Raw genomic sequence first — 22,545 nt, 5'->3', positions numbered from 1 at the left:
GGACAAGGCTGAGTGACTTCACTTTCACTTTCATGCACTGGAGAAGGAAATGGCAACCCACTCCGGTATTCTTGCCTGGAGAATCCCAGGGACAGAGGAGCCTGTTGGGCTGCCATCTATGGGGTTGCACAGAGTCGGACACAACTGACTCGACTTAGCAGCAGCAGCAGCAGCAACTTGACCCTCCCCCCATTCTTCTCCCCACTAGTAACCACTAGTTCTCTATATCTCTGATTCTGTTTCTGTTTTGTTAAATTCATTCATTTTATCTTTTAGATTCCAGATATAAGTGATATCATATAGTATTTTCCGTCTGACTTATTTCACTAAGCATAATATTCTCCAAGTTCATCCATGTTGTTGCAAATGGCAAAATTCCATCCCTTTTTATGGCTGAGTACATTCCAGTTTATATAATAAACCAGCATCTTTATCTATTTATCTGTTGATGGACATGCAGGTGGTGTCCATATCTTGGCTATTTAAATAATTTCTGCTATACATTTGAACTGCAAGAACGGGCTGCTTCAGCAGGCTGCTCACTTCATTTCCGAGGCGTCCTTGCCCCTCCAGGCCTGGTAGTGCTTGCCTCTGCCTTTAGCAACTTTGTTGGTCCTACACCGTACCCCTGGGTGGGCGGGCAGGCTGGCTCAAGCTGCCACGGGGATACGTTTGGAGAGTTCCTCAGGGGGTCTGCTGGATCCAGTGCAAGCTGCTTGGTGCAGGGCTGAACCACCACGCCCCAGTGATGGTGGGCAGCTCTGCGCCCCAGCCACTGGCCCGCCAGGTGGGTTCGGCGCTAACACAGCAGCGAAGAGCATTCCAGAAGACTAGGAGAACATCAACCCTGAGAAGGAGGCACCCGCCCAGCAGTCCCAGACCGGGTGGGCTGGTGGTACCGATGGCCGGAAACTCGCGGGGTCCAGCACCCCAGAGGCCTAACACTTGACGGGTTGCACCTCTTAAGGATCTTCCTATAAATGATGAGCATATCACTGTTCCTCCCTGGAAATTAAACAGTAAACAGCCTGCGTTTACCATTCATGTGGATGAAGCAGAAGAATGCAAAAGAGGCCAGCTGAATCTAAAAAAGCAGAAAGTGAAGATGTCTTGGCTGTTACTTTACCAGGACCAAGATAACCACTGGTACCTCTTGATTACCCAGTGGATGGTAGTTTGCAGTCACCACATACTATAGTCACATCAATTGTATTGGAAGATGAAAAGCCAGGGAGTGTTAATGAAGTACCAGACTACCATGAGGACGTTCACACATACCTTAGGGAAATGGAGGGTAAATGTAAGCCTAACATGGGCTACATGAAGAAACAGCCCAACGTTACTAACAGTATGAAGTCTATCCTCACAGACTGGTTAGTTGATGTAGGAGAAGAATATAAACTACAAAATGAGACCCTGCATTTGACTGTGAACTACCTTGATAGGTTTCTTTCATCCATGTCTGTGTTGAGAGGAAAACTTCAACTTGTGGGGACTGCTGCTATGCTGTTAGCCTCAAACTTTGAAGAAATAGACCCCCAGAAGTAGCAGAATTTGTTTACATTACAGATGACACTTGTATCAAGAAACAAGTTCTGAGAATGGAGCACCTAGTCTTGAAAGTCCTTGCTTTTGACTTAGCTGTACAAACAATAAATCAGTTTCTTACCCAGTACTTTCTGCATTGCTGCTAAGTCACATCAGTCATGTCCGACTCTGTGCAACCCCATAGACAGAAGCCCACCAGGCTCCTCTGTCCCTGGGATTCTCCAGGCAAGAACACTGGAGTGGGTTGCCATTTCCTTCTCCAGTGCATGAAAGTGAAAAGTGAAAGTGAAGTCGCTCAGTCGTATCCGACTCTTAGCGACCCCATGGACTGTAGCCTACAAGGCTCCTCCATCCATGAGATTTCCCAGGCAAGAGTACTGGAGTGGGGTGCCATTGCCTTCTCCGACTTTCTGCGTTAGCAGCCTGCAAAAGGCAAAGTTGAAAGTTTAGCAGTGCTTCTGTGAGAGTGAAGTTTGATAGACGCTGCTGCTGCTGCAAAGTCTTCAGTCGTGTCTGACTCTGTGCCACCCCGTAGACGGCAGCCCGCCAGGCTCCCCTGTCCCTGGGATTCTCCAGGCAAGAACACTGGAGTGGGTTGCCATTTCCTTCTCCAATACATGAAAGTGAAAAGTGAAAGTGAAGTCACTCAGTCACGTCCGACTCTTAGCGACCCCGTGGACTGCAGCCTACCAGGCTCCCCCCGTCCATGGGATTTTCCAGGCAAGAGTACTGGAGTGGGGTGCCATTGCCTTCTCCGACTTTCTGCATTAGCCCCCTGCAAAAGGCAAAGTTGAAAGTTTAGCAGTGCTTTTGTGAGAGTGAGGTTTGATAGACGCTGCTGCTGCTGCAAAGTCGCTTCAGTCGTGTCTGACTCTGTGCCACCCCGTAGACGGCAGCCCACCAGGCTCCCCTGTCCCTGGGTTCTCCAGGCAAGAGTACTGGAGTGGGGTGCCATTGCCTTCTCCAGATAGACACTGACTCATATCTAAAATATTTGCCATCGGTTATCACTGCTGTGGTCTTTCATTTAGCAGTCTACACAGTCATGAGACAAAGCTGGCTTGACTCATTAGTATAAAAGACTGGATATCCGCTGGAAATTCTAAGCCTTGTCTCATGGACCTTCACCAGACCTACCTCAGAGCACCATAGCATGCACAACAGTCAATAAGAGAAAAGTACAAAAATTCGAACTTTTATGGTGTTTATCTCCTCAACTCATCAGAGACACCAAATGTGTAACAGTGAAAGACTACCTTTGTTTTCTAAGAGGTAAAGCACTCAAAGTATATGGTATACAGATTTTATCTTAGATTTTAATTTTATAATCATTTCTGAATACAGAAGTTATGGTCAAGTACAAATTATGGTATCTATTACTTTTTAAATGGTTATAGTTCATATATCTTTTGTGCATGTAATTATCTTATATATTTGGCTAATTTTAAGTGGTTTCTATTAAAGTGTTAATGATGCCAGCTGTCAGGATAATAATGAATTGATTTGAAAAAAATAATTCTACTATAAACATTGGGGGTGTATGTATCTTTTTGAATTACTGTCTTCAGTTTCTTTAGATCAATACCTAGGAGTGAAATTGCTGGGTCATGTGGTAATTCTATTTTTACTTTGTTGAGGAACCTCAATACTGTTCTCCATAGCAGATGCACTAATTTATATTCCTACCAACAATGTATAAGAGTTCCCTTTTCTCCATATCTTCACCAACATTTGCTATTTGAGGTCTTCTTGATGATAGCCATTCTGGTGTGAAGTGATATCTCATTGTGGTTTTGATTTGCATTTCTCTGATTAGTTATGGTGAACATCTTTTGATGTGATATCTTTAGCCATCTTTTATTTCTTCTTTCTGTCTGATTGCCATGTCTCGGACTACCAATACTATGGTGAATAAAAGTAGTAAGAGCGAGTATCCTTGATTTGTTCCTAATCTTATAGGATATGCTTTTAACTTTTCACTGTTGAACATGATGTCAGCTCTGGGCTTATGGCTTATTATAATGGCCTTTATTATGTTGAGGTATGCTCCCTCTATATCCACTTTGTGATGAATACATTATTTGGATGTACTTTTTGTTTTACCATGCCAGCAAAGCTTGTGAGATGTTAGTTCCCTGACCAGGGATTGAACCCAGGCCAAGGCAGTGAAAGTGCTGAGTCCTAAGCACTGGACTGCCAGGGAATTCCTACTGTTTGTATATTTTAAATTAAAAGATGTTTTAATTTACCACATGTTATCACATCACATGTTGTCACACGTTATTTTGGGTTAATGATATATTATGAATATCTTGCCATGCAATCACTAGATTGATACAGAGTAATGACTGCACATTAATTCACAATGTGAATATATGAGGCTTTATTTCATATTTTCTCTAAATGTTATATTGCATCATGATTTGCTTACATTTTATTTTTGCAATTTGGATTACATTTATTTTCATTTTCTTCTAGTAAGAAGTTGGATAGATTTTGATCCTTTTGATTTCCACCTAAGTGAATTACTTATGCCTGTTCTTTCCTCAGTATTCTATTGAGTCATTTTCCTTTTTAATTTCTCAGAAATTTTTTTTCCCTTAAGAACCGTAACTATATATCTTGTATTTATCCAGTCTGTCACTTGATTTTTTTAAAATTTCAGTATAAAAAAAATAAAAATTTCAGTATAAAAATTTTTCAATAAAATTTTCACTTTAATTTTGACAATATTTCTCCTACCTTTGAAGTAGCTATGCATATTAGGAAGTAAATACAGTTTATATCATTATTCAGTACCTGGACACAAAACCATACATAAAAGGTTTTAATGATAATACTTATCTTTACTGAATATAGTATACTTATTTTTCTTTAATATTCTATTAAAAAGAATTTGTAACAAAGCATGAAATTGGTATTGGGACTCAGGTTGTGATCAGCAATTTAAAAAGCATATTATGGTGTCTTTGCCTTTCAGAGTGTTAATATTATATGTAGTCAAAAGATTCTGTCTTTTTTATGGCTTTCCGCTTTTTGCTCTTGCTTTGGAAGATTTTTCCTACTTTCTAAATTTTCTTCTATTTAAATTATTAATGTCTGGAATTTTTGTTGTATGTTATAAGGATTAAACTTCTTTCTTGTCATTATTAAGAAATTGATAATTTTCTCTTCTGCTTACAAATGCCAGCATTTTAACAATATTAAATATTATTGAATTTATTCTCTTAATTTGTTTATTTACCTGGAATGCTAAACTTATTATTCCTTGTAATATTAAAATTTTATATATTGCTTTTTAAAAAAATTGTCTATCTTATTTTTACAAAGTTGTTATGTGTATGTAATATAGGATAATGTATATATGATATTGCATTTTTAAAATGAATTTTGACATGTTAAACATAGCCTATGTAACCTGTACCCTGACAGGAAATTAGATATGGCCCTTCTGAACTCTGAATCTTTTTTTCTTTTTAGTCAATACTCTTGGTTTTTCTATTAGAGTCAATTATATCACCATTTACTCAGTATTTTTATATTTAGATTTTACTGTCTTTTAGGCATTGACTAAAACATCTAGCACCATTTTAAAGATAAAGGTTATTTTCTATTCTCCTGACAGAAATGTCCCCTTGTGTCATCCTGTGGGATAACTTTGGACAAGCACTGTGCGGCAGTCAGGATCTTAGTTTTCTGACCAGGGATCAAACCTGTGCCCCCTTGGATTGAGAGTGCAGAGTCTTAACCACTGGATTGGCAGGGAAATCCTTGTTTCAAGGTTTACAAAAAATTGGGATTAGAGGGGGGAATACTGATTCCTTGATGAGTTCAGTGTTTCTCTCAGAAGCAATGACAGTGTTCAGGAATTAAAGGTAATTGTGGCACAATATTGTGTATACAATCACAGAATTATACAACTTTAAATAGTAAAATGATGAATTTTATCTTATGGGAAGTTCATCTCAAAAAAATTTTAAAAAGGGATGTCACTCACCAGAATGGTTAATGTGTTAAGACAGAAAATGTTAAGTTTTGATAAGAATGTGAACTAATTGTTAATAAAAATGGAAACATATTAATAATTCTTGTGGGAGTATATATCGATAACCACTGTAGAAAATTCTTTGGCCTGTCTCCTAAAGCTGAAGGTGCATGCGCATATATTAATACACACACTGAATGATCCAGCACTTCCCTCCACCCCCATGTATATATAAGTTCACCAAAAGATAAGAGTAATATGTTATAGTGTACTTTGTTGTAGCCAAAAACTAAAAATGAATGTCCATCTACAGTAGAACAGAAAAATACATAGTATATTCAATCAATGAATTACTGTATAGCAGGAAGAATCAATGGATTACAATTATACTTTACAACATGGAAGACTACCACAAATAAAATTTTGAGTAAAAGAAAGTCGGTTGTATAAAGTAAGGAAATAAGCAAAAGAAATCTAAGATGTCAAATCAGTGGTTATCCTTTGGTTTTGGAGTGATGATGATAAGTTTTTTAAAATCAATTTTTAAATTTTTAAATGGTTGATTTGCAGTGTAACTGCTGTACAGCAAAGTGTTTGTTATATGTATATAAATTCTTTTTTATATTCTTTTCCATTATGGTTTATCATAGGATTAAGTATACTATGAGCAGTAATGTAGTACCTTGTTTATTAAATGTTAATTTCTTGGTGGGATTTGGGTACATAGCAGTTTTGCAAACACTCAGCAATCTATATAAGTATTTATGGTTTATATATTTTTAAATTTATTTAATTTGAAGGATAATTGCTTTACAGTATTGTTTGTTTCTACCAAACATCAACATGAATCAGCCATAGATTTACCTATGATGATGTATGATTTTTTTTGAATGTGTGTGTCTCATTACAGTTTGGATTGAAATAGTAGGTATTGCTCATTGAATGACAGTAATTGTGAAAATATTTTACAATTTTTTTAATTGTAAAAAAAATTTACTTTGGAAAAAATTAATATACCCAAACATTAACAAGCATGGGATTATGATGGTTTTTACCTCTCTTTTTTCTTTTCCCCTTATTGATTTTTTATAACTTGTTGGAAAATACGAAAAGTGAAAATAAAATGTTTTCAGAGACTTCACATTTAGTTGCTTTTAAATTGTAAAGTTCTTATGACCCTTCCTCAGATATTGGAGTAGATTATATGAGTAATTTCTGTGTTTATTTTATAGGCAGATTTTGACAACAAACTGGTAAATGGCCCCAAGTCAGAATCCATGGAATACAGTAGTTGTGCTCATGAGGAAGAACAGAGATTGGAATTGAATTCATGTCCCTTAGAAAATGTAACTAAAAATGAAGAAAGTATGACAGGTATTGAAGTGGAGAATTGGACACAAAACAAGAAATCACACTTAACTGATCATGTCAAAGGAGAATTTAGTACAATTAAAACCGAAGTTGAAAATTTGAAAAACTCTGAAGATGACAGGAAAAAAATTCTACTTACTGACCTCCTTGAACCTCAAAAATTGTTTGCACAAACTGTAAGAAATGGCATTAAAAATGTACACTATTTACCAACAGAAACAAGTTTGTCTTTTAAAAAAATCAACATTGAAGAACTTGGCAAGGCATTTGAAAGCAATCCTTATAAATTCCTGAAAGACACCGCAAACCATAACAATGTCATGAGCACCATTGCTACTAGTGGGAGCTGTGATCATCTCAAGGGGAAGAGTAATGTTTTGGTTATTCAGAAGCCTGGCTTTAATTGTAAGTCTTTCCCAGATCCTGTGAACTGCAACTCAAATAGTCATACGAGTATACACAATGAAAGTGATCAACCAAAATCCCTAGAAATTATAGCAAATAGAGAACTAAAAGAAGGATCAACACTTCAACCAAGTCTCCTCTCCCTAATGAAAGACAGGAGATTAACACTAGAACAAGTGGTGGCAATAGAAGCTCTCACACAACTGTCAGAAGCCCCATCAGAAAATTCCTCTCCATCCAAGTCAGAGAAAGATGAAGAAACAGAACAGAGAACAGCTAGCTTGCTTAACAGCTGTAAAGCTATTCTGTATTCTGTGAGAAAAGACCTCCAAGACCCAAACTTAAAAGGGGAGCCTCAGAGCCTTCATCACTGTCCGTCTTTGGAAAAGCAAAGCTCATGCAACGCTGTAGTGTTCAATGGCCAAAATATCATTTCTAAGTCACACAACAGCTCACCTAGTGACCAAGCATCCACAAAGGCACAGGAAAGTTCAACGGTCACAAATTCAATATCACTTGTTATACCAAATTCAAATTCATCTAAAACTGATACCAATAAAAATATTGCTCAAGGTAGGATTACTCTCGACAGTTCTAGGAATTTGCAGCAGTTGACCACAATAACTAGCAAATCAGAGTATTGTAACCAGTCACTAGACAACAGCATCAAGTTGGATTCAAAGGATGATTCATCATGTCAAGATTCAGTTCATAGTAAAATAGAAGAAGATGTTGCCGCACAGTTAACACAACTTGCATCAATGATTAAATTCAATTATGTGAAACCAGAGGACAAAAAAGTCGAAAGTACACCAACAAGCCTTGTTGCATATAATGTACAGCAAAAGTATAACCAGGAGATGGGCACACCACCACAGAAACCTCCTTCCAATGTACAAAATAATCAAGGCTCATCAGTAACAAAGCAAAAGAACACAATCCAGAAAAAGACAAAAGCTACTCCATCAAGAGATAGACGGAAAAAAAAGCACATGGTCATAAGTTGTCAAGAAAATGACCAGAAAAAGCAGGAACAGTTGTCATATGAGTATAGTAAATTACATGACATTTGGATAGCATCTAAATTTCAAAGATTTGGTCAATTTGGTCCACATGATTTTCCCATTCTATTGGGAAAAATTCCTCCCCTAACTAAAGTATGGAAACCACTGACTCAAACAAGTTCAGCATTAGAACACAAAAAGTTATTTCCTCCACTCGCTCAGATAAAATTTGAGAGATATTATCCTGAATTAGCACAGGAAAAGATGAAGGGTGAACCCTTGGATTCTATCCCCATAATCCAGTTAAAAACAGAATCCAATGGGCAGGCATTTACAGAAAATGCATATACTCAGGTACAGCCAACAGTGAATGTTAATCAGAAAGCTCATCCTTTACTCCAGCCAGCCTCTCCAACCAACCAGTGTGCTAATGTCCTGGATGGCAGTGACCAAAGACAGTTCCAAGAGGATGTTAAAGACCAACTCATGCATCAGAGACTGCCAACATCTCCTGGTATCTCTCATGAGACCCCTTTACCAGACCCAGCACAAATTCTCAGGAACCTAAATGTAGTATGTTCAGGTGGAATTACAGTGGTTTCTACCAAAAATGAAGAGGACGTCTGCTCATCTAGTGTTGGAACATCCGAATTTCCCCCAATAAACAGTGCACAGAAAACTTTTAATGATTATGCGATGAACTTCTTTACCAATCCTACGAAAACCCTTGTGTCCACAACGAAAGATTCTGAATTGCCTACTTGCAACTGTCTTGGTAAGTACATGCATGAAGTATTTCATTTTTTTCTTGCCTTAATTGCCTCATGTCCTTATCAAGTAAAGTTTGATTTGTGTTTTTATATGTGACATTTTGGCCCCATTCATATTCTAGCTGCTGCTGCTGCTGCTGCTAAGTCGCTTCAATCGTGTCCGACTCTGTGCGACCCCATAGACAGCAGCCCATCAGGCTCCCCTGTCCCTGGGATTTTCCAGGCAAGAACACTGGAGTGGGCTGCCATTTCCTTCTCCAATGCATGAAAGTGAAAAGCGAAAGTGAAGTCGCTCAGTCGTGTCTGACTCTTAGCCACCCCATGGACTGCAGCTTACCAGGCTCCTCTGTCCATGGGATTTTCCAGGCAAGAGTACTGGAGTGGGGTGCCATTGCCTTCTCCCATATTCTAGCTAGGATGGAGTAAATAATTCTATACCCATTTTTCTGTGGGACCTTTTTTTGATGTGGCTCAGATACATGGGAAATGCAACTGGTAATCCAGAAACTTTCTTAAGTGGAAAATTGGATTTCGCTCAAGCTAGATGTCTCTCAGATTGTCTATTGTGCACATCTTAAGAATGAATCCCTTAATACTTTATCACAGTTTATTCTTCCTATATTCAGAAAAATTTCAACCCTTAGGCCCTTTTGTTTAAAATCAAGTGTTTTTAAGTTGTACATTTTAAACATGTATGCAGAGAACATAAAATATATGTATAACTTAAATAACCATAAGAAAAGTATCTGTGTAATTGCTCACCCAATCAAGAAGAAAATGATTCATTGGTACATTCCAGAACGGGTAGTTAAAGGATTGATTGGAAGGATGGAGTAAGTATATCATTCTGATATACCTTTTTAACCACAATAGAAAAAATAGTGAAGTATAGCAATTACTTTCAGTTCTTGATTATGCAAAGTGCGTTTAATATTCTGAAATGAATCCTTCCATTATTCTGCCCATCATTCAGCACTGTTTTGACAGCCTACCTCATGCCAGGCACCAAAGAGAGGCTCCTCTCAGAATGAAGAGCCTTTTAGAAGGGTTGGATGGTCTGAAGGGGTGACAGCGCTGTCTGAGTGGGGTTGAATTGGGAAAGAGAGATTTTCAGACCAAGGACAGAAGAGTGTAGTGATGACAATGGCTCCGATTCCAGATCTTTTCCTGCGAGTCTCATAACAGCTGCATCCTTGACTTGTTATTAACAAAAACCCACCAAAGGGAAGGCTCGTTATCCCCATTTCACAAGTGAAGAGATTGAATCAGAGAAGTTCATAGCTAGTAAATGATTAAACTGGAATTCAAAGACAGGCAGTTCCAACTCCAGAGGCTGTATTTGTAACTTCCATCCTCTGTTGCATCAAAAATCTGAAAAAGAGACCTTTTTTTTTTTTTGAAATAAGTCATTAAACATGGAAAAGAAGTCTTTAAAATGCCATAAATTTGTAGAGACCTGAGCTAGTCTAATTTAACCCGATACATAGTTTCGATAAGATGATTAGCTAGTTTGAAAACTCTTTCCTTATACATCCTATCTTGTAACACTGTAGGAATTGAGACAGACAGGTTTTCAAAGTTTATTCAGTATCTGCAGTGGACCTGGAACTATGTAATAATAAATACACTGTCAGCTACATGTTTTCCTATAATTGTTCCATTTGAGATTATTGAGTTCACTTGTAGAGATGGGAATTTAAAAAGATAAACAAAAGAGCAGACTCAGAAATCATCCCAAGTGAGGGTAAAGTATCCCAATCATATCCAAGGGTAAAGGATTTCTAAGAAAGTGTTATGTCCTTGCAAAACTAGAGTAGTTAGTGTTCCTCAAATTTATTGGCATTTTAGGTGGGGTAATTCTTTGCTATCTGTGTATTTGTTATCTGTTGCTTTATCTGTTCTAGGCTGTTTAGTGGCATCCCTGGCCTCTTCTCACTAGCTAGCAATAATACACACACATACATGCATACAGTTGTCACAACTCAAAATATTGCTAAATATCCCCTTTGGCAAAACCATCCCTGATTAAGAACCATTGCTCTAGATTGTGTTGTTTAGTCACTAAGTCATGTCCAGCTGTTTTGCAACCCCATGAACTGTAGCCTGTCAGGCTCCTCTGTCCATGGGATTTCCCAGGAATACTGGAGTGGGTTGCTGCTTCCTTATCCAGGGGATCTTCCTGACCTAGGCCTCAAAGCCATGTCTCCTGTATTGGCAGGCAGATTCCTTACTGCTGAGACACCTGGGAAGTCCTGCTCTAGATCTCCAATAAATTAAAAAGTATTCACTGCTATCTTGCTTAAGTAGCCACAAAAATAATCCTATGTTGTATTGGATATCCAATTAAAATGGTAAGTAATAACCTTCTGGTGTGGGTAGACATGCATTCCCCATTGATTCTAGTCAGACATGATTCTCAGAGGCCAAGTTAAAAATAACATTTTCTAAGAAGTACTTAATTCATACTCACAAAAACTCAAATTGTACAGAAATGTGGTGCAAATATCTTTTTTTTAGAGGAAAATAGCTGTTACAGTTTTTCTATTGAATTAATATTAGTGATTTTAATTTTTACAAAATTTTTTTGTAAAAATTTTATGTTTTACAAAATTTAAGGCTTTTAAAACATACTACTTTTGCAGCTTGCTTTTTAACTTGGATTTTTCAATGTCTGTAAATGCTGTTGTTTTAATAGCTATAACATATTCCACTGTATAAATAACCCCAAATTTAAACTATTACTTAATTGAAAGATTCAGGTTTTCTCTCTTTTGATATTACATATTATTGTAACAATGAAGATTCTTGTGTACACGTGCATTATAAATAATTATGCATGTGTGTAGTAAAATAAATTAGCAGTGCAATTGTTGGGCTCAATGTTTTTTGGGGGGGGGTCAATTTTAATAGGATTCTGAGGCAAAGCTTTTAAGATGTATTGCTCTAGGATAACTTAATTTCTTACCTCAATTTTTATAGATCTTTTTTAAAGCAGAAGATCTGAGAATAAATGTTAACCACAACTTAAAATATGTTTTTCCTCCTCTGATTCTTAGAGAAAGAATGGATTAATTAGGAGCAGAAAAAAGGGATAAGTTACACTCCAGGGCCTATTGTCCTAGTTTTTAATTACTAAAGCTTACCAAAATCTTGTCAAGATTCATTGTTCTGAATTAAAAAAAAAAAAAAAAAGTAAAACTAGCTCTTCCGCGCCCCTATGCAATTCTGTAAAGCTTTAGGTCTAATAATCTTATTCCTTCCACAGATCGAGTTATACAAAAAGACAAAGGCCCATATTATACACACCTTGGGGCAGGACCAAGTGTTGCTGCTGTCAGGGAAATCATGGAGAATAGGTGAGGAAATATGCTTCCCTGTTAAAATCATTCATTACTGGGGACCTAACTCAATGCAGAGTTATGATCTCTGGGAACAAACAGAAGGTGAACGGAAAACCTTCAGGAATATGAGTTGGATGTTTCTTAGGAAGCAGGAAAAGCCCAGTGTCCTGGTGTCCCTGCCAAGTCACTCACACGAGCCGCTGGGAACTCAATAAAGACCCTCACGAAACAAGGCTGTCTTTGTTAAATGCAGACATACTTATTTTTATGTTATTGTATAATCATAGAAATAGTTAAAATTAACACTGTCAACACTATATTCACATTGGTTTTGCTTGTCTTGGAGCCAGGACATTTTTTTAAAAAGAGTGATCCTTACGGACTAGTAAATAGAACTGTACAACAAAAATATCTGCCACACACAAGTAAATTTTTAACAAAGTTATTATTATGAAGTGTTTGATTTTTGTGCTTCTGTAAATCTTTATCTAATGCCCATAAAGATGTTAAAAGTTTATTTCAATGATTTTCCCTTCACTGTGTTTCATACTTAGGTATGGTCAAAAAGGAAATGCAATAAGGATAGAAATAGTAGTGTACACGGGGAAAGAAGGAAAAAGCTCTAATGGGTGTCCAGTTGCTAAGTGGGTAAGTATTTTGTACTTATACATTTTGCAAAATGGATTTACTCTATATAAAAACTAAGTAAGTTAATTTTTTCCATGAAAACATGGACTAGGAAAATACCCACTCCCTTATTCCCAGGGAAATAAGGAAGCTATCTGTCTTAGCCTCGGCTTTTTATATTAATGAACAAAACGGTATGGCATTCCTAGTCTGTATGTAGTGATCTAGAGTCATCATTCTTACCAGGTTTTTGTTGTTGTTGTTATTGTTACTTTTTAGAGAGTGTAGAGTGTGCTTATAATTAGACAGCATAAATAAATAGTAAATAAATATATATGTATGTGTTTTACTTGCACAGTCATGTCTGACTCATTGCAACCCCATGGACTATAGCTTGCCAGGCTTCTCTGTCCGTGGAAATCTCCAGGCAAGAATTCTGGAATGGGCTGCCATTCCCTTTTCCAGGGGATCTTCCCAACCCAGGCATTGAACCCAGGTCTCCTGCATTGCAGGTGGATTCTTTACTATCTGAGCCACCAGGGAAGCCCAAGAACACTGGAGTGGGTAGCCTATCCCTTCTCCAGGGGATGTTCCCAACCCAGGAATCGAACCAGGGTCTCCTGCGTTACAGCCGGATTCTTTACCAGCCGAGCTACCAGGAAAGCCCATTTGTTTCATGGGGCCACCTTAATGAAGGTCATGCAACATTGAAGGCAAAATCAAAAATTTTACAGTATATTTCCAAAATTATTTCTATAACTACTTTGAGTTTTCTAAAACTGTGGTGCTATCAGAGGTAACAACTGGTTTTAGCTTCTTTTGGAAGTTCTCAACAGAGAAACAGTCATTACCTGCCTAGCCAAATGTATATTTTCAGGAGGATATTCACATTCACAAGTATGTTGACCAGTTTCTTTGGAAATTTGCACTAAAGGATCATTTGAAATCCTGTCCTATCATTTGTTTGTAATGATGACTATCATGATGATAATAAGTAATATAACAGTAACCACTACCTTTCATTAAATATCAGGCACCATGTTAAGTACTTGACATACATTGCCTCATTAATCCCCACAGAGGGACTCTTAAGATTTTGGAAAAGGAAAAGTCATTATTTTTATGCCCATTTCAGAAGAACAAAAAAACATTGAAAAAAAAAAGGGGGGGGTTGAACCTGGCTATTCCTGAAGCAGGACAATTGGTGCACCTTCATCTCTTCTATGTCTTTGTTTTGTTTTTGTTTTTGATCTGGCATGTGGGATCTTAGTTCCCTGACCAAGGATCAAACCTATGCTCCCTACAGTAGAGCACAGGGAATCCTAACCACGGCACTGCCAGGGAAATCACTATCTTGGATATTTTTCAAGCAACCTCTGGAAGGTGACCGCAGTGATGACCACAAAAACTGGGCGTGAACACTAAATGTGTTAGAATACTTTCAGTTTCCTCAGTCCATTTGGAGTGCATAGTCTTGCCAAAATATCAAGTGATTCTCCACACATATAACACTACCCCAGACAGCGATGTAAATCTTTGTAGCACCCCTGAAGGCTCCCTTTGCCTGCTCCCCATTGGTAACTCCATGTATAATAACCACGATTTTAACCTCCATGTCGATAAAGATCTTTTAGATAATTTCTGTATAATTAGAACCATACAGAATGTACTCTTTTGTATCTGTCTCCTTTCCCTCATCATCTATAGAACATGGGTTCAATAGTTGGAGATACAGAAATCATGTGAAACTATGAATTGATTTGATAACGGAAGATATGTGTTAGGATGGGGAGACGACAGGAGCCTGCATCTCTGATACCAGTAGAACTGCTATACGATCTCGTTTCCTGATCAGGGATTGAACCTGGGACCCCTGTTTTGGGAGCTCGAAATCAACCTCTGGGCCACCAGGGAAGTCCCATCCTCAGGCTTCTTAAACCTGGATTTCTCTAACATAACAGAATTTTTTTTTTCACTTCTTTAAAACCTATTAGGAAGTTTTCTGTTTTGTGCAATAGAATCGAGTCCCAAATAAGATACCTGCCTTTAATTTGTTCAGTGTGGGTGAATTTGGAAGATAATAGAATTTTAGGATGAGAAAGGTGAAGGAACTTGTGTTTATTGAGAACTTTTCATTGGCAGGCTCCAGGCTAGATACTGGGGATACAAGTGTGAATTAAAGTTTATCAGTCATTTCATGGTGTAGATGGGAAGAAACTGGCCCTGAGTCATATCAGCTATCACAAACACATTTTGGACTAAAGTTCTCTTACTCTGTAGTAACATGAATGATTCCTGGAGTCATCTTGCTTCTCAAGAACTAAAATTTTCTGAAATGCTCCCTAGAAGTGTAGAATTTTCCCTGAAGCTTCCTTCATGTTATTGTTTGAGTGACACTTGCAGCAGGGTGGTGTCAGTGCTTGTGAAGTCCTGTTTCCCAAGGATCAACTTCTTGTCTTGCTGTGTATACTCTTGTCAAATCAACTGTGAAAGCTACATGGTTTTCCACAACATAAACCCAAACAAGTCAAACACCACATGTAAGAGTTTTGATGAAGATAAACCTAAACACTGTTTCAGTTCAGTTCAGTCGCTCAGTCGTGTCCAACTCTTTGTGACCTCATGAATTGCAGCACACCAGGCCTCCCTGTCCATCACCAACTCCCGGAGTTCACTCAAACTCATGTCCATCGAGTCAGTGATTTCAATTCAGTTCAGTTCAGTCGCTCTTTGCGACCCCATGAATCGCAGCACGCCACGCCTCCCTGTCCATCACCATCTCCCGGAGTTCACTCAGACTCACATCCATCGAGTCCGTGATACCATCCAGCCATCTCATCCTCGGTCGTCCCCTTCTCCTCCTGCCCCCAATTGCTCCCAACATCAGAATCTTTTCCAATGAGTCAACTCTTTGCATGAGGTGGCCGAAGTACTGGAGTTTCAGCTTTAGCATCATTCCTTCCAAAGAAATCCCAGGGCTGATCTCCTTCAGAATGGACTGGTTGGATCTCCTTGGAGTCCCAGGGACTCTCAAGAGTGTTCTCCAACACCACAGTTCAAAAGCATCCATTCTTCGGCGCTCAGCTTTCTTCACAGTCCAACTCTCACATCCATACATGACCACAGGAAAAACCATAGCCTTAACTAGACGGACCTTAGTGATCTTTATTTTTATATTTTATTCACTCTTGAAAAAGTTGTTGTTTCACAACATTTTCAAGTAAGAAATGATACACATTGTCCAGTTTTTTCTGTTGGGTTATTTGGCTTCTATTGATTTTTATAGAAAGTTCTTTAGAAAATTAACCATTTGTGGTAAGTTGCAAATATGTTTTCTGTTTGCTTTTTTTGTTGTTGTTTTTTTTAATTTGGGGGATATTAGTTCCCTGACAAGTGATGAAACTCACGCCCCTTTCAGTGGAAGCATAGTCTTAACCACTGAACACCCAAGGAAGTCCTTCTTTGTCATATTTTTTTTACATTCTGATTGTTTTAAATGAGATGAAAATTTAAGTTAAATTTTTAATGAAAAACTTTGCCTTTATGGCTTTGCTACTGCTTCGTTGCTTCAGTCGTGTCTAACTCTGTGCAACCCCATAGACGGCAGCCCACCAGGCTCCTCGGTGCCTGGGATTCTCCAGGCAAGAACACTGGAGTGGGTTGCCATTTCCTTCTCCAATGCATGAAAGTGGAAAGTGAAAGTGAAGTCGCTCAGTCATGTCCAACTCTTCGTGACCCCGTGGACTGCAGCCCACCAGACTCCTCCGGAGGTCCATGGGACTCTCCAGGCGAGAGTACTGGAGTGGGTTGCCTTTACTTATGGCTTTAGTGTATCTTAATTAGAAAAATTTTTACAACTTCTAGCTTATAAATATTTTTCAAATTTTCTTTTTATAATATTTGAATGGTTTCATTTTTCTTTTTTTATTTCATTTTCATACACTTACCTATTTTATTCCTCTTATATGTAAAATGTTAGTCACAACTTATATTTTTTCAACTGACTACCCAGTTAAACAACACTACTTACCTAAATAATTGTTCATCTACTGCCTATTGATATATTTATTCATATTTAGTTTTGTATTCTACCACATCGTTATGTTTCTCCTGCATCATAATCAATTTATTTTGATTATTTGGGTTTAAAAATGTATTTCATATCTGATGGAGCTAATCCTTCAGCAATTTCCTGACTCTTCTTGCCTTGTTTATTTTTCCATACGAGTTTATAATCACCCGTGTCTTTGTAATAAATGTCTTTTGATATTTTGATTGAAATCATTGGCAAGAGAATTTGGAGAATTTACATTTTTGATGTTTAGTCTTCTTATCCTACATGCTATGCTTTTCTGTTTGTTGATGTCTTTCTTTGTCCTTCTGTAGTTTTTTTTTACATGCTTCCTGTTTTTCAATTAATTTCTCTTGTGTACCTCAGGTGTACAATCATATAATATATAATGACAAATTTATATTCCCCTTTAAAATTTAAACTAGTAAATTCTTTTTTTCACTTAATACAGTTATTCTAATAAAGTAATTCCAAATTTAAATTTCTTTAAACATGGTCTCCTTATCTTTTTCCTCTGTTGAGACCTTCCAGAGTTTTTCTCCTTAAGGGTCATCAGGGAAGGCCTCTTTGGGAGAGAACTTTTAAGCTGAGAGCTGAGTGACAAGAAGGAGCCTTGTATGCAAAGAATACCTCTACGAGCACAAGGAAGAACATTCCTAGGCAGAGAAAAGAGCAAGTACAAAGGTCGAGGAAGAGAGCACATTCTTTAATAATCAAAAATCTAGTGAAGTAAAGGAAGTAGAGAATGGAAACAAGTGAATGTAAAATGTTGGCAGAAGCAATAGCCGACGTGGTTTTATTAGGCCGTCATGAGTTTTAGTCCATGAATATGAAATCTTTGAAGTATTTTAACTTGGGATATGTTAAAATCCCCATGACTTCCCTCGTGTTTCAGTGGTAAAGAATCTAGCTGCAATGCAGGAGTTGCAGGAGACCCGGGTTTGATCCATGAGTCGGGAAGATCCCCTGGTGGGGAGCATGGCAACCCAATCCAGTATTCTTTTTTTTTTTAAACTGTTTATTTATTTATTTGGCTTTACCTAGTCTTAGTTGGGGCATTTGGGATCTAGTTCTCTAACCAGATATTCAACTCGGGCCCCCTGATTTGGGAGCATGGAGTCTTAGCCACTGGTCCACCAGGGAAGTCTCCCTTCCAGTATTATTGCCCGCAGAATCCCATGGCCAGAGGAGCATGGTGGGCTACAGTCCATGGGGTCTCAAAGAGTAGGACACAAATTAATGGACTAAGCATGTACGCATGCACGCGCACACACACAAACATACACAAACACACATACAAGTTATCTATCTGGTTTATGTTTTATAAAGAGCAATCTGGGGAGAAGGAAATGGCAACCTACTCCAGTATTCTTGCCCAGAGAATCCCATGGACAGAGGAGCCTGGTACAGTCCATGACGTCGCAGAGTCAGACACGACTTCACTTGCACTTTAAAGCTTATTTAATTATTATTCTTGATGAGCTCTATTGTTGGTGCTTTACAGATTACTCAGATTTAGTAGCTTTGAGCAACAAACATTTATTATCTCATCAATTTTGTGAGTCAGAAATCTGTCTGTGGGTAACTTAGGAGGGTGCTTCCAGAAGAGGTCTTTATCATTTCAGAACTTGACTGGAGAGGGAGTTGCTAGAGAGTCAACGTCCCATGTCATTTGCAGGAGGCTTTAGTTAGTTTTTTTATTTGGATATGTCGGGTCTCAGTTGTCGCACTTGGGATACTCGTTCATGTGGAATATTTCGTCACAGTACTTGGACTCTCTAGTTATGGCACGCGGGCTTAGTTGTCCCATAGCATGTGGGATCTTGGTTCCCTGACCTTTGATGGAACCCAGGTCTCCTGTACTGCAAGGCGGATTCTTTTTTCCCCCCAGACTTTGAACCTGTTATTTTGATTGGCATATAGCTGAGCAACAATATTGTGCTAGTTTCAGATGAACAGCAAAGGGACTCGGTCCTACCTATGTGTGTTTTCATTCTCCCCCAAACCCCTCTCCCTTCCAGGCTGCTGCATGACTTCAAGCAGAGTTCCATGTGTTATGCAGTAGGTGGCTAGAAGGATTCTTAACCACTGGATTGCCAGGGAAGTCCCAAGACTCACTCTCTTATCATAGGACTACTTAAGTGTTTTCTCAGTCATAGCAGTTTTTTTCCCCAGGGTGAGTCAATCAAAATATAACAAGAAAGCCACAATGTCATTTATGACATTAACCTCAGAAATTGCTACGGAGCTATCCTTTAGTGTAGGAGAGGACTATGCAGAGACAAGAATATTAGGTGGTGGTGATGATTGGGGGCATCTTGGGGACAGGCTATTCATAAAATTCAATATCTCTTCTTCACTAAAAATATCAATATGCTAAGTGAAAGTGTTAGTCACTCACTTGTGTCTCACTCTTTGCAACCCAATGAACTGTAGCCTGCCAGGCTCCTCTATTCATGGAATTCTCCAGGCAAGAATACTGGAGTGGATAACCATTCCCTTCTCCCGGATATCTTCCCAACCCAGGAATAGTACCCAAGTCTCCCTCATTGCAGGCAGATTCTTTAGCTGCTGAGCTATCAGGGAAACCCACATCAATATGTTAAAGATACTACATTGACATTGAAAAATGTAACTATCTTCTTTAGCCCTAGCTTCTCTCAAGGCAAAAAAATGTTAATCTGTAGATCTTAATTCACAAAATAATGCTGTTAAACATCAACATTCTTCATTATGGAATATTTCAAGAAAAAAGGTAATAAAGTTAGAGTTTACCTATAATTATAAATTGAATACTCATCAAGCTACTACCTGGAGAAGGAAATGGCAACCCATTTTCCAGTATTCTTGTCTGAAAACTCCCGTGGACAGAGGAGCCTGGTGGGCTACAGTTCACAGGGTCTCAAAGAGCCAGACACAACTGAGCAACTGAGCACAGAAGCTACTACCTAGGTGAAAAATACAACATTGCTAGGTTCTCAGAGACCCTAAGAACCATCTGCCCACCTTATATATTTCCTTATGGTATGGTTACTGTTCTTTTGTGGTTTGCCCCCACATAGTACCTTGCTCATTTGTAGAAATAAGTGGTAGGGATTGATTCCCAATATTTGACACTAATAATTTACATAGGTTTGTTAATTTGTATCTGTTTGATATTTTTTTACTTATTTGCCTTTAAGTAACAAAGCATGAGGAGAAGAAAATGGAAACCCACTCCAACTCCGGTATTTTTGCCTGGGAAATCCCATGGACAGAGGAATCTGGTAGTCTACAGCCTATGGGATCTCAAGAGTCAGACAAGACATAGCAGCTAAACCATTACCACCAGCAAGGCATGAATGTGTATACTCATGGCAGCTGGCTTCCCCTTGACTAAGTGATCCAAAAGAGCGAGGTGGCTGGGTTAAGTGGTAGGATTTTGGATGATTCTTTCTTTCTTTCATCCCTTCTATAGCATAACAGTATTTCGATTCAGTTCAGTTCAGTCGCTCAGTCGTGTCTGACTCTTTGCGACCCCATGAACTGCAGCACGCCAGGCCTCCATGTCCATCACCAACTCCCTGAGTCCACCCAAACCCATGTCCATTGAGTTCGTAATGCCATCCAACCATCTTATCCTCTGTTGTCCCCTTCTCCTCCTGCCCTCAATCTTTCCCAGCATCAGGGTCTTTTCTAATGAGTTAGTTCTTTGCATCAGGTGGCCAAAGTATTGGAGTTTCAGCTTCAGCATCAGTCCTTCCAGTGAAAACCCAGGACTGATCTCCTTTAAGATGGACTGGTTGGATCTTGCAGTCCGAGGGACTCTCAAGAGTTTCAACACCACTGATAGAATTTTTAGGTTGCATTGCAGAATTTATATATATATATATATGTATATATGTATATAGTATTGCTTTAAACTTACTTTTCATCTTGCATAGTTTACATTTGTCCTGTATTTGATATTAAACATTAACCTAAATTTAGCATTTTGTGATTTGATGTATGTTTTCTCATGTGTGTGCAGACTTATGTGTGGTAATAGTGGTTGAATTCTTTTTTAGATATTTATTTGTTTATTTTTTATTTGGCTTCATGAGTCTCAGTTGCAGCCTGTGGGATCTAGTTCTCTAACCGGGGATCCAATACAGGCCCCCTGCATTGTGAGCATGGAGTTTTAGACACTGAACCACCAGGGAAGTCCCTAGTGGTTGGATTTTATCCTACTTTTATCATGGTGCACTTGCCTTCTTTTCTTGAAGGGAGTTGTTAGGGTTAGGTCACACACAGCAAGCCTAAAAACATATTCTAACTGGGATCAGAACTTTCTAAGCCAGTCTCACTATGTTTTGCCTTTGTTGTAAAACAGTTTTTATCTTTTCTTCAAAATCTTTCTTCTTTACCAGGTAGTCTTGAACACTTACCCATAATTGTTAATTTTTGACAGACATTTCTAACTCTTCCTTCTATCATTTTGTGTCTTGGCAGGGAGTAGTTATATCTTGTTATTCAGTAAATTTTGATGGAAAGGGCGATACAGTTTCTTTAATACACTAAGCTCTGTTAACTCCCTTTACTACAGATGACTCCAATGCTGAGAAATTCACACCAGGTCCAAGTTCATGGGTTGCCCCACCTAGGATTGTTATTAGTCAGTAGAGCAGGTGTGACAATGTGTACAACTGAATGTTTTATTGCTTACTTGGGTATGAAGTGACCAGAGTTTTTAGGGTGTTTTGTAAATGAAGCTGATGTGTCTAAAGGTTTTTAAACCATCTTGCCTTGACTTATACACATATCTTCAAAGACTTCCCTTTTTATGAATTCCTTTTTTGCAAGATTTTGACTCTTACCTGCCTTGATTATTTTCAAGCAGCACCATTGTGCTGCTTATGTCTGTGCCCAGATCAGGCACTCTATGTGTATTACCGTGTCGGAATAATAAACAGGCAGTCATGGGCTGGCTACTTGTCTGCAAAATCTTGCTAATGTGAAAAAACCATTTAATACTTCAGTGATTAAAATTGGGCAAAAACCAGAGGGATTGGTACTGACTTGCCTTTTCATTGTTCTTTCTTTTTTTGTTATAAAACATTTTTCTTCACTACTGTTTACCAATGTACGATTAGAACTACTTTTATGTTTGCTTACTTGCTTATAGTAAGATCAAATTGCCAGCGTCCATTGGATCAAAGAAAAAAGCAAGAGAGTTCCAGAAAAACATCTACTTCTGCTTTATTTACTACACGAAAGCCTTTGACTCTCTGGATCACAAGATATTGTGGGAAATTCTTAAAGAGATGGGAATACCAGACCACCTGACCTGCCTCCTGAGAAATCTTTATGCAGGTCAAGAAGCAACAGTTAGAACCAGACCTGAAACAACGGACTGGTTCAAAATCGGGAAAGGAGTATGTCAAGGCTGTATATTGTCACCCTA

General features: G+C 38.3%; 1 protein-coding gene and 1 pseudogene across 5 annotated transcripts in view; both read left to right on the top strand.

The window, feature by feature from the left end:
• Positions 1-22,545, top strand: part of TET1 (tet methylcytosine dioxygenase 1) — a 122,006-nt gene that overhangs the window by 71,147 nt on the left and 28,314 nt on the right. For 3 of the 5 annotated variants that reach the window (XM_068982710.1, XM_068982711.1, XM_068982709.1), the window contains 3 exons: positions 6,766-9,088; positions 12,349-12,439; positions 12,979-13,072. The exons of the other annotated variants lie outside the window; for them this stretch is intronic. In XM_068982710.1, the coding sequence (XP_068838811.1) occupies positions 6,766-9,088; positions 12,349-12,439; positions 12,979-13,072 (2,508 nt within the window). The remainder of the gene's footprint in view (positions 1-6,765; positions 9,089-12,348; positions 12,440-12,978; positions 13,073-22,545) is intronic. 5 annotated transcript variants of the gene reach the window in all.
• Positions 749-2,790, top strand: LOC138087668 (cyclin-A2-like; annotated as a pseudogene).

The sequence above is a fragment of the Capricornis sumatraensis genome, chromosome 10 (genome assembly GCF_032405125.1).
Source record: "Capricornis sumatraensis isolate serow.1 chromosome 10, serow.2, whole genome shotgun sequence".
In the NCBI taxonomy this organism is placed as follows: Eukaryota; Metazoa; Chordata; class Mammalia; order Artiodactyla; family Bovidae; genus Capricornis; species Capricornis sumatraensis.
The sequence above is the reverse complement of the archived record's forward strand: the minus strand, read 5'-3'. Positions and strand labels throughout refer to the sequence as shown.